Source organism: Oncorhynchus mykiss, chromosome 1, assembly GCF_057628025.1.
Source record: "Oncorhynchus mykiss isolate SJ-2025 chromosome 1, ASM5762802v1, whole genome shotgun sequence".
Lineage (NCBI taxonomy): Eukaryota > Metazoa > Chordata > Actinopteri > Salmoniformes > Salmonidae > Oncorhynchus > Oncorhynchus mykiss.
In genome coordinates, this window is record NC_143022.1 from 63,161,304 (window position 1) to 63,188,742 (window position 27,439).

General features: G+C 41.7%; 1 protein-coding gene across 6 annotated transcripts; it reads left to right on the forward strand.

Annotated features, from left to right (window-relative positions):
- Positions 1-3,947: 3,947 nt before the first annotated feature.
- On the forward strand, positions 3,948-25,880 carry LOC110525930 (rho GTPase-activating protein 22). 6 transcript variants are annotated; one of them, XM_090235867.1, is made up of 11 exons: positions 3,948-4,590; positions 4,903-5,000; positions 11,890-12,068; positions 12,413-12,500; positions 15,914-16,039; positions 16,208-16,424; positions 16,805-16,937; positions 17,053-17,126; positions 19,627-19,748; positions 20,830-22,012; positions 22,161-25,880. In XM_090235867.1, the coding sequence occupies exons 2-11, from the start codon at positions 4,976-4,978 to the stop codon at positions 22,375-22,377; spliced, it is 2,364 nt and encodes a 787-aa protein (XP_090091993.1). In that variant the 5' UTR covers positions 3,948-4,590; positions 4,903-4,975; the 3' UTR covers positions 22,378-25,880. The 6 variants fall into 6 exon arrangements, with proteins under 6 accessions (XP_090091993.1, XP_036837128.1, XP_090091983.1 ...); XM_090235857.1 differs by having other exon boundaries at positions 4,572-4,785; XM_036981233.2 differs by having other exon boundaries at positions 4,377-4,590; positions 15,914-16,424.
- The last annotated feature ends 1,559 nt before the right edge of the window (positions 25,881-27,439 follow it).

Below are 27,439 nucleotides of genomic sequence, written 5' to 3' on the forward strand. Positions count from 1 at the left end.
ATGGAAACAGGATGCACCTGTGCTCAATTTCAAGTCTCTGTTATCAAAGGGTTCTTATGTAAATAAGGTATTTCTGTTTTGCATTTTTAATACATTTCCAAACATTTCTAAAAACCTGTTTTTGCTTTGTCATTATGGGGTATTGTGTGTAGATTGAGTATTTTTATTTATTTAATCAATTTTAGAATAAGGCTGTAACAAAAATGTGGAAAAAGTCAAGGGGTCTGAATACTTTCCGAAGGCACTGTATCTGAGCGGTTTAGCCATTTGTGTCACATGCAATATTATTGAATGTCCTCTGCATGGCCTGCTCTATATACAGAGTGTTTAAGATGGGAGAAAGCAGTCTGTACAGGTTGAGGAGGCCAGAAGACCTAACATCCATTCTACTCTCTACCACTCTCTCTCTCTCTCGTCACTCGCTTACAAACACTCTCACTTGCACTCTCTCATACACACACACACACTCCCTAAATCGGCATTAAGGATGCTAGCAGTAGCAATTTTCTGACGTGGCATCGCCTCTGTTCCTGGCACTCCATTCCATCTGGTCCTTTTCCATTAGCCAATCAAATCATATAATGTTAATTATCTCTGTCTTATTGGTGAGCTGGTCTGGGATCAGAGGGGATCAGAGGGGATTGTATGTGTCATGATGTGATTATTGTCTATGACTGCTGCCGGTGACCATAGCAACGGAATAAACAAACATTAACAAAGTGTGAAAAGTGAATAGCTAGAACACCATAAGCGGAGGCTAGTGATTTAAAAAATGGAGGTGAATGAGAGACCCACGGTATAGATGCAGACCGCAACGGAAGTGATAATGCGTGTTTACAAAAAATAAATGATTTTAACCTAAAACATTTAATAAAGACATGTATATTAAAATATTATGGGCAATGAGATGGCTACTTAGTGTTAGGAAGATATCACAGCAGTGATTGAATGAGAGTATGAGTTGGGGTGTATTCGGAGGCTTGACTTCAGTCCAGGACAGGGGTTGAGGTGTTCAGAGGCTTCAGTGCAGGACAGGCTCATCATGGATGGATGATGTTGGAGAAGAGCTCAACTCTTCCACTGGGGGCAGGACACGATTTGACTGGGAAGACATAACACAACACAGACAAAAAAAAGCTAAGAATAAATTAGTCCAAGCAAAGATTTTTTTTTAAATCCCATTGATGTGTAATAATGTGATGGTGTTTATCTGATTTTCTCTCATCACTGTATGTAGAGTCAATTGACAGGGCTACTCACAGTGCATGGAGATGAAACATTCAATGCACCAGTGGATGAGAGGGCACGTGAGACATGGCTTTAGTTCATGTCAGGAGAGTGTTGACACTGGTAGTGGAGTGGAGAGGGCCATCATGGCTTAATCAGGGAACAGGAGGGGACTTAGCTGTAAATACAAATAGCAGATACATTGAGTTACACATGAATCACTGATTTGAAAATGTAATTCGCTCTCCATAAAGTAATTTCCTCCGCTGCAAATAGAACTAGCGGTTACAGTCCATTACAGCAACGTCTTCATAATGGGCAAACACGTTTCTCCATTAAATTAAACTCAGACATCTGAGAATTCACAAAGTCAAACTCAAACTGCGCATCTCACCCTCTTGACGTATCAAGGTAGCCCAGAAACATTCTAGAATAAAGCACTGATCATCCACATACCTGATGAAAACTGACAACTGCGAGCTACAGCTGATGTCTGTGGTTTAATCCATTTGCCATGTGAAAAAATGAGCTGAGTCAACCTCTTAATCTCACTTTTAATGGATGATGCAATGAAAGCTATTAAATCATTCTGAATTGATTTTGACATTCCAGAGAAGACCGTAGGATCTTCCACATGCTCAGTAAGTAAAGCATTGTAAAGTGCAATTTCCTCTGCAAGCTCCTTGTAAGAGGAACTTCCCTTTCATCGTGCCCCCGAAAAGCCAAAAATGATTTGGCCAGAAATACAGTAGTGTCGATAAACTGCTTGAGAACATCCCAGTTTATTCTTACAGTACCTTCTCGTTGTGTTGCGCAGTTGGAATATGCAGACCTTTGTGCATTACATGATCGATGCAGTTTTTTCCCAGAAGCTTGAATCTGATCTGGGCAATAAAATAAAAATCAAATAAATGTGCTACATTGTTGTAGGAAGGCATTCTGGCAGAGAAAACTGCACTCTGGTAGCTATCTAGCTTCTTGTTACTAAAGTTAGCAAAGCAAACTGAAATAAATAAACTCAACACAAAAATTAAGTTCTAAAACCAAGAAAACAATATATATAATTTACCTAATTTGTTTCCTGTAATTTGAAGAAACTCATTTTAATCTAACCGTTTTTTGGGGATATTATCTCAGTCTCTAACTGTCAATGTCACCGAGTCACCAAGCCTCTCCACACATATGACCCCCATGATGTTCTACAGCCCAACCCCAATACACCACACTAGATTAATGATCTGTTCCTATGATTGGATGGACAACGTGTCAGTTCATACTGCAAAAGCATCGATTGGTTGGACATCCTCCGGAAATCGTCAAATTACCAAGTAGGTTTATGGAAGGGGGTGAGAAGTATGAGCCTCCTAGGTTTTGTATGGAAGTCAATGTAGCCGGAGGAGGACAGAAAATAGCTGTCCTCCGGCTACACCATGCTAGCCTAGAGGGTGCTGTTGAGACTACTGTAAGCCATTGCAAAACAGTGTGTTTTATTTAATATATTTAGTATAGTTTTATCTTAAAGGATAACTTTTTAATGTTTTTTTTTTAAATTACTTCTGAAATTCACTGATTAGGATGGTCCTCTCCTTCCTCCTCTAAGGATCCTCCACTGATAATGTATTTACATGCAACAGAAATGACTCATCCAAAAATAGATTTTTATTGGTAAACTTGACTCTGTTAACAGATAGTGTTAGCCAGCTAATTAGCTAGAGTGGGAAATTTATGAAGCTTTCAAGACAACTTGGACATTTCTGACTTAGAAAGACGTTGTAGAAAAATGACCTCAGAGTTTCCCAATTGGAAAATATCAGAATCAACCACACTGCATCTAGCTGATCTAGGGTGTAATCATTTGTCCAACAGTTGCAAACGAGAGTTTCTATTGGCCACATTCAGGTGTGCTTAGCCCAGTTTCGTTCCGTTTGCTTCCGTTCTAAGAAAAGTTTTTCAACAGAATCGGTGGAATGAATACACAGTTCACTTTCATAGCAGCAACGTTGTATTCCTTCTCACGTTTACTCTCTCCTCCTCTCACCTTTTCCCTTCGCTTGTGGACTTCAATGCACAACACATCAGTTAGCCTGTAACCAGGCAAAAAAAACGTGGCAAAGCCAAACCATATCATAAATGTTGACAACTACACACAACCTACATTGTTGTCACCATATTAGCTAACGTAACGTGGCATACTAAACATACTGTAGCTATTAGAACTAATGCGTTAGTAAACCCGCTACAATCATGCAGTACAGTGTACAGTCACTAAGCAGTTTAGCAGTTACACGGGTGGGCCCCGGTGACAATAAATTAGTAAAACATTAGCTTACCTTGACTTAGAAGAGCTCCAGTTTTGGATAGTCATAGCCAGCTAGCTAACATAGCATCCCTCTGTTTGAGCCGGATGTTTGAGTAGGCTAAATGTACCCAGAGGAGGACGGAAGCTAGTTGTCCTCCGCATACACCATTGTGCTAATGTTTTATACATTTTATGGTGACATGCATATATTTAGTATAGTTTTATCTAAAAGAATATACATTTTTTTTATATTTCAATATTTTTATTTTTATGACATTCACTGAGGAGGATGGTCCTCCTGTTCCTCCTATGAGGAACCTCCACTGGTGCTGACGTATCACCATGCAGGCTACGTTTTCTATTGTGATTGGTCAACAATGACGGCACCTCTTGAAAATTAAAGCAGATTCCAATTTTCTCCGACTCAACTGAGCGACTACCAGCACCGGAGATCACTCCACCTCTCTTTCAGAACAGACGTAACTTTTATGTTTGCAGGTTTTGCAACCATGGGGTGGTCCACCTTCCTCCTGGAGAGCGATGGTATGTGCAAGCTTTTTTCCCGTCCTGCTTTAACACACCTGATTCAGCTCATCAAGATTCTGATGAGCAGCTGATTAGAATTAGGTGTAAGAGCAGGGTTGGACTTGGAACTAAATCCTGCACACCCAGTAACTCTCCCAGGAAGATTTTGGTTTGCCATCCCTGGCACAGACGAAAATGGGAATGTAAATGCTACGACTGTCTGTATGGACTGTCTATTAATACCCAGAGGAACCAACATGTGTTTAGCCAGAGGGCTGCACATTCACTTCTCCATGCTGACTACCCACTTCCTGAGACAGAGAGAGAGAGGAAGCACATGATTCTGACCCCACACTATGTGAAGACCTGTGTCTGCATTTCATACCACTGTCTCTGAGCTGTGTGTTTCTTTCTGTGTGTGTGGATGCCTATGTGTATGTAGGTCTGTGTGTGTGTGTGTATGTGTGTCTCCTATCTCCACAGTGAGCTATTGAGGACTGAAAGGCGTCTCTCTCTCTCTGTCTGAGATGACGTGGCAGGTAATAGTCTCTTCTATTTAGTAGCATCATCAGTCCTGAGCATAGCCTTCTATAGCTCCAGACTATCACTGCTCTGTTGTGCTGGTGTCAACTCTGGGTATAGAGCATTAGCGCTATCATTATCATCTGAATGCCTCTCACAATTATCAATTATATGACTGACCGACTGAGCATTCAGGCTGTTGAATACATCTTGTAAGTTGGAGTGAGGGTCATGGTATGATAGTTGTTGACTTTCTGTTGTAGTTTTTCTCAGACGCTCTCTCTCTCACTGTGTGTGTGTTGACTCTGAATGTTTGTGTGTCCGGTCAGCATTCCAGATAGTGGTACCGAGCAGTAGACAGATGGAGTAGTGTCTGTGATTAACCTTTCCAAGACTCTACCAATGGACAGACAGAGACGAGACTCAGGTAATGACCAGCTCAATGTTCTAACAACACCTGTGCTATGTTCGAATACCCATACTAACATACTGTATACTACATACTAATGAGTATATGTATTTTATTCCCCCTAGCAGAGCTGGTTAGGCTGTTTTTATGTTATTTGGAGCGTTGGTGACTGTAACTGTGCTGCTGGCAACAATTTTTAATTACCCTATTTGCCAACGTTTACTGACACCGGCCATATTCAACGGATGTTGAGCGTTTGTAAATTCGTCAGTTATTCTGCGGTCTGGCACACTCAGACACTAGTGCTCTGAAATCGGAGTAGAAGGCCAGAGCGACTTAACAATGACCATTGAGAACGCACAACAACTATACCACTTAGCTAAGGTAAGAATGACATATAGTTAATAAACTGGCAGTTCAATGTATTAGTAGCCAACTAACGTTAGGTAGCTAGCTAACATACCAGTACGTACTGCTGTAATGATATGCTACGAGGATAACGTAGCTAACAAATTGTCAGCCAACCTAACTGATTTGAAAAAGTCATTACTTTATTTACACTGCTGAAAATGTTCTTAACATTTGTCATAATTACTTAAAGCAAAGAAATTGTATCCGCTCTCGTCGGACTTCAGCTGCATATTTTCTGCCATTTTCTTGAAATCTGAAAATGTTGTGAAGCCACGCCCATTTTCTGAAGAATTGTATTATCGGCCCTAAAAGCACAGAGTGTCCAGAGCTGGTATACTTTGTATATTGGCGAATTTAGTACGACATCCTAGAACTCTTGGCATACTAACTCTATCCATACAATAACCAATACGCATGCTACATACTCAATTTACATCACAAATAGTACGGTTAGTGCAGTTAGTATGAATATTTCGAAACACAGCTCTAGAGTGTTAGATGTCCACAGAATTTGCTGTTCTAAAATGATACGGACAGCATTTGTAGTCTTTTCTGGGTGCAGAAGGCTAGTGAATGGCTTACCTGAAAACAAGAGTAGAATAGTTTTACATACCTGGCTAGTAACATAAAGTGGACTATGGCAAACTGTGATTATGTGTGTTTGTGCATGTGCTTGAGTGTGTGTGCACCCTTCTGTGTCTGTCTGAATAATGCAGCAGGAGTAATATTAGAACTGAGCATGTGCAGGAGATGTCTACCCCTCGCAAAACCTCTAAATCCCTCTAAACATATACATCTCTCTCTCTCTCTCTCTCTCTCTCTCTCTCTCTCTCTCTCTCTCTCTCTCTCTCTCTCTCTCTCTCTCTCTCATTGGGCAGGGCTGTAAGTACACTGGGCAGGGCTGTAAGTACACTGGGCTAGTGAGACAGAGAGAGAAGGGGAGAGAGAAAGGGGAAGGGAGAGAGAGTGTAACTGGAAAGGAGACAGAGGGAGAGTGGAAAGAGAGCCCGGAGGGTGCTTGCCCGGAAGGAGATTGAGTGGCAGTGAAGAAGAGAGATAGAGAAAGGGTGGTGCCTCAGGGAATAAGAAACAGGGTGAGGCAGCAGAGTGAGAGGAGAGAGCAGTGTGCGTGTGACTGGAGGGATCCAGACATGGGACTAGCGCTGCAATGACAACCATGCTTAGCCCTAAAAACAGACAGACACGCAGGGGTAAGAACAATCTTTCATCCTCTCATCCTCTCTTTCTCTCTGCAGCATCTCAGCAGTATGCCGGTCTTGCTGTCTCACGCTCTCTGCAACTGTTATAGCAACTGTGTCTCCATAATGCATGCAGCACACTTTATCTCTTAGTGTTTTGGCTGTGTGATAGTTTACTTCTGTATTTGGAGGATATGATTATTGCATCTCCTTGCATGTGATAATGCCACTATCTGATGAGAGCTGTTCTCTCTTTTCCAGTCTCTGCTAGACTCAATGAAGTTTATGGAATTGATAACAATTGATCAAGTATTCAGAACCCTTGACTTTTTCCACATTTTGTTACGTTAAAGCCTTACTCTAAAATTGATGAAAAACAATTGTCATCAATCTACACACAATACTCCATAATGACAAAGCAAAACAGGTTTTTAGCCACTCTTCAGAAAAAGGCACATGACAGCCCGCTTGGAGTTTCCTAAAAGGCACCTAAAGACTCTCAGACCAAGATAAACAAAATTCTCTGGTCTGATGAAGCCAAGGTTGAAATTCTTTGGCCTGAATGCCAAGCATCACGTCTGGAGGAAACCTGGCACCATCTCTACAGTTTAGCATGGTGGTGGCAGCATCATGCTGTGGGGATGTTTTTCAGTGGCATGCAATTGGCATGGTTACTGCAGAAATGTCCAACAGAGCTTTTGCCATAGAATTGAATGTTCATGTCTCTACCATAAGCCGCGTCTAACGTTTTTTCAGAGAATTTGGCAGTCCATCCAACCGGCCTCACAACCGCATACCACGTGTAACCACGCCATCTCATGACCTCCACATCTCCACAGCTTCTTCACCTGCGAGATCATATGAGCGTGGGGAGGGAGGTGCTCAGGATTATTTCTGTCTGTAATGAAGCCCTTTTGTGGGGGAAAAGTAATTTTGATTGGCTGGGCCTGGCTCCCCAGTGAGAGGACCTGTTTCTTAAGTGGGTGGGCCCATGGCTGTGCCCATGCCCAGTCGTGGAATCCATAGATTAGGGCCTAATTTATTTATTTAAATTGACTGATTTCCTTATATGAACTGAATCTCAGTAAAATCTTTAAAATTGTTGCATGTTGCATTTATATTTTTGTTCAGTTTACAAATCACGGATGCATTCTTTAAAGGTCCAATGCAGCCATTTTTATCTCAATATCAAATAATTGCTATTTAACATTTAAGTACCTTACTGTGATTGCTTTCAATTACAATACTAAAAAATAAACCAAAATAGCTTCTTAGCAAAGAGCAATTTCTCAAGAAAGAATTTTGCTAGACTGTCTGGGAGGGGTCTGGCGAACCGGACACCCCTACAGCCTCCGCAAGGCGTGGGGCCCACGAGCTCTGGGGGCCAATGCTCCATTCATCATTGTCTATTTTTAAATATAAATCGTTTTAACAGTAACCCTCCAAAAAGTGTTTCATAAACCTTTTTTAATTTCCATATGTAGTTAGGAAGCTAAGTGTTTGTTTCTTGGGCTTGAAGAATATGACTGATCAAAGTGCCTCAGACCTTGAAAAATAAATCATTGAACTGATTGAAAATAAGGGGATATTGTAGCCCTTGATTCTGATTCTCAGTTCCATTCCATTACACATACGAGTCATTGGACAAAGGCGTCTTCTGTATGGGGGAGTTTTATTAAGAGCTGCAATGCTCGGTCTAAACATTAACACGTATCGTTTGCAGTACGGTTTTGGAAACATATCAGCAAGAAATAATTTTAAAAAAGGTTCAATTCATACACACTGCCATATTTCCATGGTACATCGCTTGTTTGCGGAAAACAGACAGAAGACAGAGTGGACTACCTGTGCTAATTAGCTATCTGTGTCTCCCAACACCTGTGTGTAAATAAAAGACTGACTCCAAAAATGTGTTGTCAGCTGCAACTGTGTTAAAACCAGTTTAAACAGTGTACAACAAGTGTGTATTTTACATTTGTGAAATTATTTTGACGTGATATGAAAGTAGAGTGATTGATGTTTCTAGAACAATAACACAATTGAGAATCGATTGACGTTTAGATGGAGTATTTGGCTGTTTTGGCTTCCAGAGCCAATTCACCCTTTAAACAGAACATGTAATGAATGTCCTTGTGAAACTGGAAAGAAAGGAGTGGTGCTTCAAATACAGCAGTTCTGGAACCTCTTTAATTCAGCCTCTTGCATTCTCTTTAATTGCCAGCCTCAACAGGTTGCGGGAAGAGGTTAACTGTAGGCTATTGGAAGCTCTGGGCAAAGGGTGGCTACTTTGAAGAATCTAAAATCTATTTAGATTTGTTTAACACTTTTTTTGGTTACTACATGATTCCATATGTCTTATTTCATCGTTTTTATGTCTTCACTATTATTCTACAATGTAGAAAATAGTTTTAAAAAACTACAGAAAACCTAAATAATTATGTAAAGACAAGATTAAATCAAGAATAGTCTGATGGGTGATAATATTACCCTATCACTTTTACCACTCCCCAGATCTGTGCCTCAACACAATCCTGTCTCTGAGCTCTATGGACAGTTAATTCAACCTCATGGCTTGGTTTTTGCTCTGACATGCACTATCAACTGTGGGACCTTATATAGATAGGTGTGTGCCTTTCCAAATCAAGTCCAATCAATTGAATTTACCACAGGTGGACTTCAATCAAGTTGTAGAAACATCTTAAGGATGATCATTGTAAACAGGATGCACCTGAGCTCAATTTCGAGTCTCATAGCAAGGGGTCTGAATACTCATCGCCAAACCCACTGGCTCCAGGTCATCTACAAGACCCTGCTAGGTAAAGTCCCCCCTTATCTCAGCTTGCTGGTCTCCATAGCAGCACCCACCTGTAGCACGCGCTCCAGCAGGTATATCTTTTTGGTCACCCCCAAAACGAATTCCTCCTTTGGCCGCCTCTCCTTCCAGTTCTCTGTTGCCAATGACTGGAACGAACTACAAAAATCTCTGAAACTGGAAACACTTATCTCCCTCACTAGCTTTAAGCACCAGCTGTCAGAGCAGCTCACAGATTACTGCACCTGTACATAGTCCATCTATAATTTAGCCCAAACAACTACCTCTTTCCCTACTGTATTTATTTATTTATTTTGCTACTTTGCAACCCTTTATTTCTATCTCTACTTTGCACATTTCTTCCACTGCAAATCTACCATTCCAATGTTTTACTTGCTATATTGTATTTACTTTGCCACCATGGCCTTTTTTTGCCTTTACCTCCCTTATCTCACCTCACTTGCTCACATTGTATATATACTTAGTTTTCTACTGTATTATTGACTGTATGTTTGTTTTACTCCATGTGTAACTCTGTGTCGTTGTATGTGTCGAACTGCTTTGCTTTATCTTGGCCAGGTCGCAATTGTAAATGAGAACTTGTTCTCAACTGGCCTACCTGGTTAAATAAAGGTGAAATAAATAAATAAAATACTTAAGTAAATAAGCTATTTAATTTTTAGATTTTTTTATACATTTGCTAAAATTTCTAAAAGCATGTTTTCATTTTATCACTATGAGGTCTTGTGTGTAGATTGATGAGGATTTGTATTTATTTAATCCATTTTAGAATAAGGCTGTAACGTAACAAAATGTGAAAAAATTCAAGGGGTCTGAATACTTTCCGAAGGCACTGTAGGTATGAAACACAGTTCAATCAAGTTTATGACTGCACTGGTCCTTTAATATTATTTACATGTTGCCTTTGAATTGAATGAATCAGCACTCACTTTTTCAGAAACAACTGTACAGTGAAGCCTATCATTACAACAGTTATTATCTAGGTGATTTTCTTTCCAGGTTGCATAGCAAAATATCCAGGAAACAAAATGGTCGCACTTTAGAGCCCTGGTTACGGACATGCATACATATGCATCTTACAGTGTACAATTCCACACTAGGGAGTTATAGCTTAATGAAATATTTGGTTGCTTGGCCCTCTTATCTCAGAAGGATATATTTCAATAGAAGACGGAGCTGATCATAGTGTACTGTACATACTACAATGTTGTATTTATTCCCGATGATGAATTGTGGTTGTGGCTGTGTGACATGTCGGACTTACTACTGCTGTATTTCACAGCTTACTACTACTGTAAGGGCTAAAAGTGTCCATCACGACAGCTGAATGATAAACATAGTTTCTCTCACACGGTACTAATCACTGACGCAGTAGACGGCTCCAGGCCTACAGGCAGGCAGACCTGCCCGCAGCGTGACATACCTTCATGCATGACTGGATGGACATGGATGTGGAGGCAGCGAATCACAAGACTGAGACTAGACTGTATGGTGTACCACCACTTAACTCTTGCACTTGTCGTTCATCCACTCGCATTTGAAGAAGCTTTTTACTTGAGAAGATGGTGATCAGTGGTTATTTTACCGACCGAATGGGTTGCGCAGTACACGTAATCCATTGCGATCATGACTCTGCAAAATATAAGGGAGAGGTGGAGAGAGGGAGAGAGAGCTCAGCCCTGAGCTGTCCTCAGCAGAAACAAGGGGTGCAATTAACAAGAAAAATATAAATAATTGATTCTCCTCTCACTCTCTCTCTCTCAGCCTGACATAGAGGTTTATCCGATACACCAGTGTCTGATGTGTCATTTCTCTTTTTATCAGTCTGTTATGGTTGTTCTGAGCTGTTGGAGAGAGACACATAGGACCTCTACAGCATTTATATCTACTCGATTGGAGGGTTTTGTTTCAACCTTATTTCAACATACTTGATTCCTATAATCATCTGCCCCATTGGCTGTATTAGGTGTGTTAGAGCAGGGCTAGCGCAAAAGCCTGGACAGCCAGTAGCTCTCCAGGATGGTTTTCGATTACTGATAATAGACTGGTCCAGGTAGTAATGGATAAATCAGCATGTGCGGCTCAGACTCTGGGATCAGACTGCTCTCATATTATAGGGACCTCAGTGAATAGGCTTTAGGGATGCTCTAGCTGTGTGTGCCTTTGTACATGCATAGGTTATGTGTGTGTTCATCTCTGTGGAGAATTAACTAGGATCCAGGTGTGTTAGAGCAGGGCTCCAGCAGCTGAGGGTTGTCCATCCCTGATAATAGACTGGTCCAGTTGATAATGAATAAATCATTATGCACGGCTCAGACACTGCAATCAGACTGTTCTCATAGGGAACTCAGTGGAGAATGATTAGGGAGGGTGTGTGTGCGTGTGTTGCGTGCATTTGTATGTATATAGGTTATATGTGTTTGTGTTCATGTTTTTCTCCCCTCCCCCATCTATAACTCCCCAGCCCGCTCTAAGAGCATGGTGCTGGGCCGCTGCAGTTCTCCTCTAGGCCAGGAGATGACGTTGAAGGCCGGCTGGCTGAAGAGACAGAGGAGCATCATGAGGAACTGGCAGCTGCGGTGGTTCGTTCTCCACACTGAAGCACTGTACTTCTATAAGGACCAGGATGAGACTAAACCTCAGGTATACTACACTCTAGTTTAATGTACATATTCAGGACACTTTCAAGCCACTCGAAATATATCAAGACTAAAGGAGACGATGGAGTCTATAATGTTTCGTAACATTTTTGTAATGTTTTTCGTGCACAGCACGTCTTCCTTCCCTGTGCTCTAAGTGATTTCAAACAGAGAGTTAAGTAATGTTTCTGTTTGATTATAGCAAACCACACAATGCTCTACCTTTTAATACTGTGTTCTCGCCTTTCTTTGTCTCTCTGTTTCTGTCTCTCTCTGTTTCTGTCTCTCTCTCTCTCTCTCTCACACTCTCTCTCTCTCACACTCTCTTTCTCTCTCACACTCTTTCAGGGATGCATCATTCTCCAGGGCAGTCAGGTCAGTGAGCTGTCGGCCAATCAGGATGAAGCTGGTCGCCACCTGTTTGAGATTGGTCCAGGTAAGAAACCATGGAGACATCTAAGCCCTCCCTCTGATGATGCACTTCCTGGTTCAAATCAAATTGTATTCATCACATGCTTCGTAAACAGCAGGAGTAAATTAACAGTGAAATGTTTACTTACAGGCCCTTCCCAACAATGCAGAGAGAAAGAAAATAGAGAAACTGTAGAAAAGTAAAACACATAATAAAAGCAACAATAAATACATGAGTAATGACAACTTGGCTATATACACAGGCTATCAGTACTGAGTCGATGTGCAGGAGTATGAGGTAATCGAGGTGGATACAGTATGTACATAAAACTAGGAATAAAGTGACAGAAAATAGACAGTAGCAGCAGCATATGTGATGAGTCAAAAAAGTGAGAGCAAAACGGGTCAAAGCAGATAGTCTTGGTAGCTACAGATTAAGTCGGAAGTTTACATACACCTCAGCCAAATACGCTTAAACTCAGTTTTTCACAATTCCTTCCTGACAATTCCTGTATGTAATCCTAGTAACAATTCCCTGTCTCAGGATAATAGCAGCGAGTGATTTATTTAAGCTTTTATTTCTTTCGTCACATTCCCAGTGGGTCAGAAGTTTACATCCACTCAATTAGTATTTGGTAGCATTGCCTTTACATTGTTTAACCTGGGTCAAACGCATCTGGGTAGCCTTCCACAAGCTTCCCACAATAAATAAACAATTTTGGTCCATTCCTCCTGACAGAGCTGCTGTAACTGTGTCAGGTCTATAGGCCTCCTTGCTCGCACACGCTTTTTCAGTTCTGCCCACAAATGTTCTATTGGATTGAGGTCAGGGCTTTGTGATGGCCACTCCAATACCTTGACTTTGTTGTGCTTCAGCCATTTTGCCACAACTTTGGAAGTATGCTTGGGGTCATTGTCAAATTTGGAAGACCCATTTGTGACCAAGCTTTAACTTCTTGACTGATGTCTTGAGATGTTGCTTCAATATATCCACATAATTTTCCTCACTCATGATGCCATCTATAATGTGAAGTGCGCCAGTCCCTCCTGCAGCAAAGCACCACCACAAGATGATGCTGCCACCCCTGTGTTTCACGGTTGGGATGGTGTTCTTCGGCTTGCAAGCCTCCCCCTTTTTCCTCCAAACATAACGCTGGTCATTATGGCCAAACAGTTCTATTTTTGGTTCATCAGACCAGAGGACATTTCTCCAAAAAGTACGATCTTTGTCCCCATGTGCAGTTGCAAACCGTAGTGTAGCTTTTTTATGGTGGTTTTGGAGCAGTGGCTTCTTCCTTGCTGAGCGGCCTTTCAGGTTATGTCGATATAGGACTCGTTTTACTGTGGATATAAAAACGTTTGTACCTTTTTCCTCCAGCATCTTCACAAGGTTCTTTGTGTTGTTCTGGGATTGATTTGCACTTTTGGCACCAAAGTACGTTCATCTCTAGGAGAGAGAACGTGTTTCCTTCCTGAGTGGTATGATGGCTGCGTGGTCCCATGGTGTTTATACTTGCGTACTATTGTTTGTGCAGATGAACGTTGAATTGATCCCAAGGATGAACCAGACTTGTTGAGGTCTACAATTTTTCTTCTGAGTTGTTGGCTGATTTCTTTTGATTTTTCCATGATGTCAATCAAAGAGGGGTGAGTATGAAGGTAGGCCTTGAAATACATCCACAAGTACACCTCCAATTGATTCAAATGATGTCAACTAGCCTAGCAGAAGTTTCTAAAGCCATAATTTTCTGGAATTTTCCAAGCTGTTTAAAGTCACAGTCAACTTAGTGCATGTAAACTTCTCACCCACTGGAACTGTGATACAGTGATTAGATTAGACATAACATTTGATTTGATTTTAGAAGCACAAGCATTTCGCTACACTCGCAATATCATCTGCTAACCATGTGTATGTGACCAATAAAATTTGATTTGAGCTAGTTGGTTGGTTAGCTAGTTTCTCTATGAAAAACTATAGAGCTTACATTTTTACTGTCGGCCATTGTCCCTAATGCTACTTCACCACTAACCCGTTTTTCAGGGGAAACGGAACATTGGTTGAAAATACTGTACCCCTGAAAACCGGATGTTAGTGTTTTCTAGCGACTCATAGGCTACTTCATTACTTTGCCTTTCACCGTCAAAATCCGAATCGAGAGCGGTCAAGCTGTGATCGGTCCAGAAACCTGATGAATTGCGTTTCAGTAGAATGCTACAGGCTCTGTTCATTACCTCGAATTTAAGTGAACGATTGCAGTTGCGATATTGTTTGGTGTGAGATTGTGAAATCCATGTGGGGATGCAATGTATTTGTGAGAACGCCGTAACTTCTGAGTCTTGACGCTTAGCAAGTATCTGCAAAACAAAACAAAAATCTCTGTTCTAGAATTCACATTTTGCGTGTTGCAATAATGTTCTGATCACTCAAAGTGACACTTGCAAGTGCAACTCAACTTTAATTTGCGTGACCCCTGCTGCCTGCCCGCTCGTGGGACCAGTCCCCTGCTCGCTCGACCCACATTCTGCGCTCTCGACTGGCCTTTATGCTTGTGGAACCCATCCTCTGCGCTCTCGACTCAGTGTTTGCATGCTCAATTATGTCTGATCTAGCTCGACAGCTCCATCTCGCACGTGCTCGACTCCAGAGATCCATTTGACACCATACATATAGACAGACAGACAGGACTGACCATGCCCTGTAGTATCTAGGGGCTCCCGAGTGGGGCAGCGGTCTAAGGCACTGCATCTCAGTGCTAGAGGCTTCGCTGCAAACCCTGGTTCGATTCCGGGCTGTATCACAACAGGCCATGATTGGGAGTTCCATAGGGCGGCACACAATTGTCCCGGGTTAGGGGAGGCAGGGGTAGGCCATCATTGAAAATAAGAATTTGTTCTTAACTGACTTGCCTAATTAAATAAAAATAGATATAATAATAATAATAATAATAGATGGATATTAGGAGCAGAACATCTTATATTTGGCATAGTTGCACCACCAACATCTAGTGGTCTACTCAGAAAAATACAGAAAAATACAAAGATTGGCACCACTGTTAAAGGCTCTTTGTATGGCACATAAGCACAGAGCATTGCATGATGAAAATGACAATAGCAATGACAACGTACTATGTAGATGGCATCAGTGCTAAAGACAAGCACAGTGCTCATGAAGACATCAACAGTGCACTCGGCATATAGTTACCAATGACAATGTACTAAGCATACAGAATCGATTAATCCATTTCCACCTGCCATACTTGATGCTAGTGGTTCATGCATTGTTTTTAAATCCCCTCAGAGACTGAAGAGTAAGTGTTGAAATGTACACTGTTGGCGTCATATCAGTTGCTCACACAGGGTGTGTGTGTGTGTGTGTGTGTGTGTGTGTGTGTGTGTGTGTGTGTGTGTGTGTGTGTGTGTGTGTGTGTGTGTTTGCAGGAAGCAATGGAGAGAAGGATCGTTCAGGTCTGAGCGAGTCTTTCCTGTTGATGGCTAAGTCTCAGAGTGACATGGAGGAATGGGTCAGAGCCATTCGAAGAGCTATATGGGCCCCGCTAGGAGGAGGTAACACACACATGCACACACAAACACACACATGCTCATACACATACTCAAACACAAATACACACACAGACACGCACACACACACACACAAACATGTAAAGTCCTGTAAGAGCAAGTTGATTGTGTGTGTGTGTGTGTGTTCTTGGAATCTGGGTGTCATTGCTCTAGGTATTTTTGGGCAGCATTTAGAGGAGACAATGCAGTGTGAGAGTGGGTGTGGCAGCAGCAGCAAGCCTCTGGTGCCTCTGCTGGTGCAGCAGTGTGTGTGTTTTATACACCAGCACGGCCTAACGGAGGAGGGGCTGTTCAGAATGCCTGGACAGACCAATCACGTACGAGAGCTGCAGGACGCCTTTAACTGCGGGGAGAAACCACTGTTTGACAGGTAGTACTTTCCCTTTACATCAACTTTTCTTTCACAGGTAACACAGCATAACACAACGTAAAACAAAACTTATTGGGGCCTCCCGAGCGGCGCAGGGGTCCAAGGCACTGGATCTCAGTGCTAGAGGCGTCACTACAGATCCTGGTTCGATTCCAGGCTGTATCACAACTGGCCATGATTGGGGGTCCCAAAGAGCTGCGCACAATTGGCCCAGCGTCGTCCGGGTTAGGGTTTGGCTGGGGTAGGCAGTCATTGTAAATAAGAATTTGTCCTTAACTGACTTGCCTAGTTAAATAAAGGTTCAAAATAAAATTAAAAACACAACACAAACAGGTAGATGAGCTCTATTGTAAATCTGTCATAATTCTTATGTTTAACAGTAACACTGATGTCCACACGGTGGCGTCCCTGCTGAAGCTGTACCTCAGGGAGCTGCCAGAGCCTGTGGTGCCTTTCAACAAATACACAGAGTTCCTCTCCACCGTTCAGCTCCTGGCCAAGGACCAGGAGGAGGTGTGTGTGTGTGTGTGTGCGCGCACACATGACACACATGTGCCCCTTTTCAAAGTAGTAATGCTCTCATTCAAATCCTAATGAATAATGATATTGGGACTTTGTCTTTTTGAAGGGGATCCTTGAGCTGGGCAGGCAGTTGAAGAGTCTTCCTCAGGTCAACTACAACCTCCTCAGATACGTCTGCAGGTAAAAATATGCTCTACTAGATGGTTGAGTTGCCCATTAAAGGAATGCTATTAAGTCAAAGCTAGTGATAATGGGCAATAAAGACATATTTTTATGGGATTTTTTTGTCTGTGCAAATACAGTGCCTTGCGAAAGTATTCGGCCCCCTTGAACTTTGCGACCTTTTGCCACATTTCAGGCTTCAAACATAAAGATATAAAACTGTATTTTTTTGTGAAGAATCAACAACAAGTGGGACACAATCATGAAGTGGAACGACATTTATTGGATATTTCAAACTTTTTTAACAAATCAAAAACTGAAAAATTGGGCGTGCAAAATTATTCAGCCCCCTTAAGTTACAATTTTCTAGCGCCACCTTTTGCTGCGATTACAGCTGTAAGTCGCTTGGGGTATGTCTCTATCAGTTTTGCACATCGAGAGACTGAATTCTTTTCCCATTCCTCCTTGCAAAACAGCTCGAGCTCAGTGAGGTTGGATGGAGAGCGTTTGTGAACAGCAGTTTTCAGTTCTTTCCACAGATTCTCGATTGGATTCAGGTCTGGACTTTGACTTGGCCATTCTAACACCTGGATATGTTTATTTTTGAACCATTCCATTGTAGATTTTGCTTTATGTTTTGGATCATTGTCTTGTTGGAAGACAAATCTCCGTCCCAGTCTCAGGTCTTTTGCAGACTCCATCAGGTTTTCTTCCAGAATGGTCCTGTATTTGGCTCCATCCATCTTCCCATCAATTTTAACCATCTTCCCTGTCCCTGCTGAAGAAAAGCAGGCCCAAACCATGATGCTGCCACCACCATGTTTGACAGTGGGTATGGTGTGTTCAGGGTGATGAGCTGTGTTGCTTTTACGCCAAAAATAATGTTTTGCATTGTTGCCAAAAAGTTCAATTTTGGTTTCATCTGACCAGAGCACCTTCTTCCACATGTTTGGTGTGTCTCCCAGGTGGCTTGTGGCAAACTTTAAACGACACTTTTTATGGATATCTTTAAGAAATGGCTTCTTCTTGCCACTCTTCCATAAAGGCCATATTTGTGCAATATACGACTGATTGTTGTCCTATGGACAGAGTCTCCCACCTAAGCTGTAGATCTCTGCAGTTCATCCAGAGTGATCATGGGCCTCTTGGCTACATCTCTGATCAGTCTTCTCCTTGTATGAGCTGAAAGTTTAGAGGGACGGCCAGGTCTTGGTAGATTTGCAGTGGTCTGATACTCCTTCCATTTCAATATTATCGCTTGCACAGTGCTCCTTGGGATGTTTAAAGCTTGGGAAATATTTTTGTATCCAAATCTGGCTTTAAACTTCTTCACAACAGTATCTCGGACCTGCCTGGTGTGTTCCTTGTTCTTCATGATGCTCTCTGCGCTTTTAACGGACCTCTGAGACTATCACAGTGCAGGTGCATTTATACGGAGACTTGATTACACACAGGTGGATTGTATTTATCATCATTAGTCATTTAGGTCAACATTGGATCATTCGATCGATCCTCACTGAACTTCTGGAGAGAGTTTGCTGCACTGAAAGTAAAGGGGCTGAATAATTTTGCACGCCCAATTTTTCAGTTTTTGATTTGTTAAAAAAGTTTGAAATATCCAATAAATGTCGTTCCACTTCATGATTGTGTCCCACTTGTTGTTGATTCTTCACAAAAAAATACAGTTTTATATCTTTATGTTTGAAGCCTGAAATGTGGCAAAAGGTCGCAAAGTTCAAGGGGGCCGAATACTTTCGCAAGGCACTGTATAATACATTAAAAAATCCATATCATTATTTACTGTCTGCCTGTTATCTTCAAAATGTTTCATAATATCATTCCGTACATGTCATTAAACTGTAAATGCATACATTTACATGCATTTGAATTTTCTGATTTTGACACACAAATGTAGCATATTTTATTAACATTAACATTTCATATAACTAAGCTTATCTTCCATTATAAGTCAATTAAGCAGACATAATATAAATGAATGTTTTTTTTTTTATTATTTAAAAAGTAATATGCAAATTCCAATACAGTTTACTCTAATTGGGCAGCTCAACCTGCTGGTTGAGATGTTTGCCCTGTGTTATCTATCAAAGTTTAAGTAATGTAAACACAAATGATTCATTTATATGTAGTGAGGCTAAATACACATTTCACAGAACAATCATTTTGCAGATTTTTTCTTCTTGGTGTGCCAGTTAAAGTGTTAACACTTGAAATAGATGTTTAATGGCATCAACAGGCAGCTGAGACAGTAGAATGAGGCAGATCACACAGACTGTGGCAACAGCATGACTCACCACCACTTCTCATACTGTATCTGTCTCAGTTTGAATCCAACTGAACATACGCGAGTTGAGATTTTCAGACAATCTTAGAGGAAATAAAAATGTTGCTTCGGGGGGCTATTTATATTTCTCCTCGTTTTTATTCTTACCAGCCTTTACATGTGCGTGCATATTTGCGTGTGTGCTTGCATGTGTGCATGTGTGTGTGTGCACTATAGATTCCTAGATGAGGTCCAGTCCCACTCAAGTCAAAACAAGATGAGTGTTCAGAACCTGGCCACTGTGTTCGGGCCCAACATCTTCCGACCCAAGATGGAAGACCCACAAATCATGATGGAGGGTAGATACCAGCACATGTTTCTCTGTGATGACACGTGCTATGAGCAAACTAACCATAACATTTTACATAGAGGGGATTTGCTCAAGTTTAAACTTTTATTTTAAAATATCAGTGAGAAGGAGGCATTGTTGAAAGAGTTTAAAGCCAATATATTTCATGTATTTCTCAGCTAAACAGCAGCCCTGCTACTTTTTTGCTATAATCTGTGGGATTAGGCTGGAGAAAGCATTTTCATTGTCTGGTGTTAGGTTCTGAACAAACTGAGTAAAAACTCAAACGGACAACTAGGAAAAGCTGAAACCAAGTCTATTCATCCACTGCGTCAAACAGCTATATGTGCTTGTTTACACAAGCACATATATTTATACCCTGCTACTAGGAATAATCAACTCCTTGCACATCTCGACAGCCAATAAATACTTTGTTGCTAGTCAGGAACTTAACTGGTTCCTCTCAATGGTGTAGTCATGGCCCTGCCTCATGCTAGAACCTTTGTGGGCATGGAAATATATGCATGTGGGATAGGACTATTCCTTCTCACTTCATCTGACCTGACCTCGGGCCGAATTCCTTGCTCCTCCCTAATCCACGGCTGTCCTAATTGATCAGTGACTGAAACCCTTTGCCTCCCTCCTTAGGAGCCATGAGATTGAACAATATTATGTTTTGACAGAATGTAAACTTTCTGCACTCCGCCCTCCTCACTCAGTTACTTTCCATACACCTAGATCTTATCCCACCTCCACTGACCCCAACATATACAGTGGGGCAAAAAAGTATTTAGTCAGCCACCAATTGTGCAAGTTCTCTCACTTAAAAAAAACGAGAGAGGCCTGTAATTTTCATCATAGGTACACTTCAACTATGACAGACAAAATGAGGGGAAAAAATCCAGAAAAACACATTGTAGGATTTTTAATGAATATATTTGCAAATTATGGTGTACTTTACATGTAAAGTAATCAATAAGTTCTAGTATGGAAACATGATCAAATATATATTTCAAGCTAGAATCCCACACTGGAAAAGGGGTACATACAAATCCTCTAACTAACGATTAGCTTTTTATTGCATCCTGCAGGTAGTTCCCAGGTGCAGCACCTGATGACTGTACTGATCAGTGAACACTCTCGTCTGTACCAGGGGCAGGCAGAGACTCACAGGGAGGACCAATCTGCCCCTTCTCCAACTCCCTATCCCCGGGTCCCCCCGATTCAGCGCTGCAGGGTAGAATGGCTCTCACAGGAGGACATCCTGCCCCCCAACCCCTCCAAGGACTATACATCCCTGGAACAGACCCCTAACACCCCAAGCCAGGAACCACTTCAACCCCTCCCGACCTCCGCAGTGTCCTCTCTTGACACTGACCGCCCTGGATCAACCCCCAAGGAAAGAACAGAGGGAGATTCTGAGGGAATGAATGGTGGAAGAACAGAAGAAAAGACGGAGAGAAAGAGTGAAGGAAAGAGCGGAATAAAACTCTCGGGTGGTAGTGGCGCAGACCTCAGCCCCAGTAAACAGTCCAAAAGCCAGTCTTCATGGAGGTCCTCTTTGAAGGGTAGGTCCGGGTCAGGGGGGGTAAGGGGGAAGTTGGGGGGGTCAGCAGTTGATGTGTCGACAGTCACCGGAGGCCACTGGCTGATGAATGGCCTGACGTCCTTCCGGAGTCACCGACGGACCGCTTCGACTGGCGAACGACTCAAAGAGTCCTCGCTTTGCCTGAAAGAGACACATATAGATTCTCTGCTAGACTCATATACTGAGTCCTCTTTGTCACTAAAAGACTCCCAAAGAAGCATGCTAAAAGACTCATCTCCTTTACATATAGACTCCTCCTGTTCTACTATAGTCTCGTCCTGTCCCAATATAAAGCCCTCCCAATCTGTCAGAAACTCCCCCCATTCCAACAGGCTCTCGACCTATGACAACGTTAATGTCACTCCCTGCAGTCTGAGCTTGCCCATTGGCAGCCCCTCCCCCTGGACCTCTTGTGAGATCCCATTGGCTGAATCTACAGGAAGTGAGCACGGGACACTGATTTCTGGTTTAGGGTCAGGGCCGTCTGTGGCAGGGCCCTCGATACCTGGGGACAGTAGCTCTCCTCTAGAGCTGTGTGTGAGCAGCGCTGACTGGAATGAGGGTGACCCTGGGGATGACATCACAGGTCAGAGGTCAGGGGTCAATGAGGGTCTGTTCAGCCTGGTGACGGAGTTGAAGGAGGAGCTGAGGAGACAGAGGATCAGCTATGAGATACGCATACAAAAGTAAGAACTAGCTTGGGTTCTTGTTGATATGGCAATGTTATGTTGTGGTGTTTGTGTATATGTGAGTGTGTGCACATACATGCATGTGTGCACATCCACGCGTGTGTGTCTGTTATACTCTCAAACCTCTCTCTCTTGATGTTCTCAGGTTAGAGGATTCGTGTTCAGGTCTTCGTCTCCAGTCTGGTCGTTTAGAAGAGGATCTAGGCCAGGAGAAGAAGAGGTTATTCATGTTGGAGATCCAACTGGGGAACTCGGAACGCGCAAGGCAAGATGCTGAGACTCGGAATGTTCTCCTGCAGAAAGAGATGGAAGAGTTATTTGCTACACTGGGGAACCTGACCACTGGCACAGATACCAGCTAGACCTGAGCAGACAGCATTAGCCCACCGAGCAAAAGCCTACAAACTGGGCACAAACTGAATGACTCACTGTTGTTTCAACATAATATGTCAACGTATAGCGACATGGAATTTGAGGAAAATGCATTCGATTTGAAAAAAGTAATGAACGTAAAATGTTGTTTTGAGGGTGATATTTCAAACACGGGATTATGTCATCCTGGTAACCAAATTTCAACATAGACAAACCTTGTATCAAATATGTTGAACTTGTACCTTTAAGAAAACATCAGATCTTCAACCTTATATCCACGATAAAAAAAAATAACTATAGGCTGGGCAGCACCTCCTGCTGGATAATGTATCTATAGCTACCCTTTGGTCTCCCATCCAGGGTTTTAACCAAGCTTAGCCCTGCGGAACTATTATATTTGTCACTGACTATCACTAATGTTCTATTGCGAGAATGATTGTTAAGAGATCTCCACTTATTCCACAAACTGGAATTAAAGCCAGACTAAATCAGTGGCACAGATGGAACTATCCAAGCAGAAGACACATCTCCTTCAAATGTTGATATTTGGTTGTGTTGGCAACCAAACACAATTCAATGTCACTTTTGAAATACTATAAATAGCCTATAAACTTGTCGACAAATTGTATGTTGGATTCACTTCTCTAACTCAACCAAAAATAAAAGTTAAAGAATAGGATTAAGCCAGTGGCTCAGATGCAACTATCCAAGAAGTAGATACATCTCCTAACACAATTCAATATGGGCCCGATTCAGACGTAGGAAAGGCGTATATTTCCTACGCACGCCTTTCCTACACACTTCTCAGTAGTTCCTATTCAGACTTACCTTATGCAGGTGCGTAAAGGGCTTTGAAGGTGTGGTTCCCTTGCACACTCAGAATAAATGTAATTCGACTGCTGAAAACCCTCCCACTTGCTAGCTAACATATTTTCTTGTGGAGTTTTCATTGAATAGGGTTTTCAGTACATTACCCCTTTAAATTAGGTGTACCTTTTCATTTGAATTTTCTCAACAGACTCACTAGAATATACAGTGCCTTCGGAAAGTATTCAGAGCCCTTGACTTTTTCCACATTTTGTTACGTTACAGCCTTGTTCTAAAATTGATTAAATAGTTTTTTCCCCTCATCAGTCTACACACAATATCCCATAATGACAATGCAAAAAAAATGTTTTTTGTGCCAAAGTATTCAGACCCTTTACTCAGTACTTTGTTGAAGCACCTTTTGCAGCGATTACAGCATCAATTATTCTTGGGTATGACGCTACAAACTTGGCACACCTGTATTTGGGGAGATTCTCCCATTCTTCTCTGCAGATCCTCTCAAGCCCTGTCAGGTTGGATGGGGAGAGTCACTGCACAGCTATTTTCAGGCCTCTCCAGAGATCGGGTTCAAGTCCGGGCTCTGGCTGGGCCACTCAGGAACATTCAGAGACTTGTCCCGAAGACCCTCCTGTATTGTCTTGAATATGTGTTTAGGCTCTGAGGTCCTGAGCTCTCTGGAGCAGGTTTTCATCAAGGATCTCTCTGTACTTTGCTCTGTTCATCTTTTCCTCGATCCTGACTAGTCTCCGAGACACTGCCGCTGAAAAATATCCCCACAGCATTATGCTGCCACCCCCATGCTTCACCGTAGGCCAGGTTTCCTCCAGATGTGATGCTTGGCATTCAGGCCAAAGAGTTCAATCTTGGTTTCATCAGACCAGAGAATCTTGTTTATCTTGGTCTGGCCGTCTTTAGGTGCCTTTTGGCAAACTCCAAGCGGGCTGTCATGTGCCTTTTAATGAGGAGTGGCTACCATCTGGCCACTCTACCATAAAGGCCTGATTGGTGGAGTGCTGTAGAGATGGTTGTCCTTATGGATGATTCTCCCATTTCCACAGAAAAACTCTAGAGCTCTGTCAGAGTGAACATCGCGTTCTTGGTCACCTCCTTGACCAAGGCCCTTCTCCCCCGATTGCTCAGTTTGGCCGTGCGGCCAGCTCTAGGAAGAGTCTTGTTGGTTCCAAACTTCTTCCATTTAAGGATGATGGAGGCCACTGTGTTCTTGGGTACCTTCAATGCTGCAGACATTTTTTTGTACCCTTCCCCAGATCTGTGCCTCGACACAATCCTGTCTCTGAGCTCTACAGACAATTCCTTCAACCTCATGGCTTGGTTTTTGCTCTGACATGCACTGTCAACTGTGGGACTGTGGGACTGTACAGGTGTGTGCCTTTCCAAATAATGTCCAATCAGTTGAATTTACCACAGGTGGACTAAAATCAAGTTGTAGAAACATCTCAAGGATGATCAATGGAAACAGGATGCACCTGAGCTCAATTTCGAGTCTCATAGCAAAGGGTCTGATTACTTATGTAAATAAGGTATTTCTGCTTTTTATATTTTATAAATGTGCAAAAATGTTTTTTTTTAAACTGTTTTCGCTTTGTCATTATGGGTTATTGTGTGTAGATTGCTGAGGATTCTTTTTTTTTTGCATTTAGAATAAGGCTGAAACTTAACACAATGTGGAAAAAGTCAAGAGGTCTGAATACTTTGCGAAGGCACTGTAAGTAGAGAACGGTTCAGAAAATTAGGGATCATTTAATGATCATTAAATGAGCCATGTAAATACACACATATGTCTCATTTTCAGCATCTATTGGTATATTTAAAATGCTCTGATCTTGTATTATTTAGGGTTAGGGAAAAAAAACTGGTTTGTAGAGCCTTTATGCGCAAAATAATGGTGAATAAAACAATAGAACATTTTCCCACGTGAAAACCTCTCACATGTAAACATTTGAATTGGTAGATTCATGTAAAAACTTTTACATGTGATTGTTTTTCACGTGAACTTGCAATTCCACATGTGAAAGTGAGAATTTAATGTGAAATATTTGAAACTGCAAATTCAATAATTTCTTTTACACGTGATTGTTTGCAATTTGCAATTCCACATGTGAAAGTGAATCTAATTTGCATTCTCATGTCAGAAAACTCCACATTTACTCCAATGTTTGTAAACAAAGTAAATGTAAACAAACCATACATAACCTAAAAACATGCTTTAAACTATAATATTGAAATCATAGATGGTCATTTCTTGCAGCCATAGCGTAGTCTATGGATTTGAGAGCAGTTGCATTTCTCCAGCCCCAGGCCTTACATTTTTTTTGCGAAACTGTGGTAGGGATCACACTTATTTCATGTTTAAATTAAGGATTGCCGCTTTAAACACCTTTAATAGAGTAGTAGTGTCATTATATGGTGCAATCCTCTAGTGAGTGAGTTACTTTTGTGCCATTAGTATCAAGCAAAACTGAAGTCGAGAAGAAAATTGTTACTGTTGCAAACAAAAATAATGATATTGAAAGCAAAACAAAATATTGCAAGGAAAACATTTTTAATGCGAGAGCAATAAATTGTAAATGGATGCAAAAAAGTGTATTCAGTTTTTAAAAAATTGATAACGCAAATAAATAAAACATCTCCCTCTTTCCTGCAATTTTCCCTATCTTTTATTGTTAACCTGGCCTTTTCTCCAGTTGCACGTTTTAGCACACTTATTCTAGCAACATAGCACCCTGTATCGCACTTTTGGTTTGCTGCTGAAGCTAAGTAGGGTTGGTCCAGTTCGATCCCTGGAAATGGTGTCCGAAAACCAAGTCAGACTCATGAACATTTCACATGTAAAACAATTAAATAAAAGATATATGTGATTTGTTCACGTGTCTCAAAACCAAGCTTTTTTCATGTTTTGTTTTAAGGGTTGAAAGGTGAGAAAAGTGTACAATAGGGGTTAAACAGTAGTCCTATAAATATACCCTAATAATCCTCAGTAATCATGGAACTGTGATAACGTTCTTGAAAACGCCAGGTGAAAGTTTTTTTTGCACCATAAAAGAAACACTGTAGAAATCATCCACACAGTTGGACAGTTTTTTGTGTTTTGCAAACCTATCTTTTGTGATGTCCTTACAATGTTCTCACCAGCCATATAGAAAACTCCCTGAGCCACAGACAGACTGCATTACTGCAACGCACAGCCCCCACAAACACCTTGAAAACGACTGGTTCCCATAGGCTTGTACTATCTATGAAAGCCTCAGCAGTTAGCTACCAAAAGCTGGCAGACATGTTTACATTTGGTTCGTTTTATCAGTGTTATTTAGATGGAAAACGTGCACTAAATGCTGTAGCTCTATAACTAGCTAACTTTAGCATAGAGGTAGCAATCTAGCCCTTTCACTTTCCCAGTTCACTTCCATGGCAGTAATAAAAAAAAAGGTGCAAAAACAGCGAATAACGTTCTGTTTCCGTGCGCTTAACTCGGTTCGGAATTCCCCCCTATTACTTTTGTAATAAAGTTAAGTCTATCTTGTAAACTAATGTGAAATTCAACCTTAAAATGTGACCCACCATCTCTTTTCTGTCTCATGTTCTAAAAAAACGATCAAGCACTATGATGGAACTGGCTCGCATGAGGACCGCCACAGAAAAGGAAGTCCCAGGGTTACCTCTGCTTCAGAGGATATCGTAATTACAGTTACCAGTCTCAGAAATTGCAGCCCAAATAAATGCTTCAAAGTGAATCAGGCTTTCATAGTCGAATTGCTGCAAAGTAACCACTACTAAAGGACACCAATAATAAGAAGAGACTTGCTTGGGCCAAGAAACACAAGCAATGGACATTAGACTGGTGGAGATTTGTCCTTTGGTTTGATGAGTCCAAATTTTAGATTTTTGTTTCAAACTGCCGTGTCTTTGTGAGATGCAGAGCATGGATGATCTCCGCATGTGTGGTTTCCACTGTGAAGCATGGAGGAGATGGTGTGATGGTGTGGGGTTGCTTTGCTGGTGGCACTGTCTGTGATATATTTAGAATAAAAGACACACTTAACCAACATGGCTGCCACAGCGTTGTGCAGCGATACGCCATCCCATCTGGTTTGTGCTTAGTGGGAGGGACAATTTTTAGTTTTTCAACAGGACAATGACCCAACACACCTCCAGGCTGTGTATGGGCTACTTGATCAAGAAGGAGAGTGATGGCGTGCTGCATCA

Bases quoted from the DNA above. Each gene is read 5' to 3' on its own strand.
- LOC110525930 (XM_036981226.2), top strand. From the start codon at position 6,562: ATGACAACCATGCTTAGCCCTAAAAACAGACAGACACGCAGGG. The intron at 12,501-15,913 runs GTAAGAAACCAT...GTGTGTTTGCAG, and splicing joins CCTGTTTGAGATTGGTCCAG to GAAGCAATGGAGAGAAGGAT. The intron at 17,127-19,626 runs GTAAAAATATGC...TGTGCACTATAG, and splicing joins CTCCTCAGATACGTCTGCAG to ATTCCTAGATGAGGTCCAGT.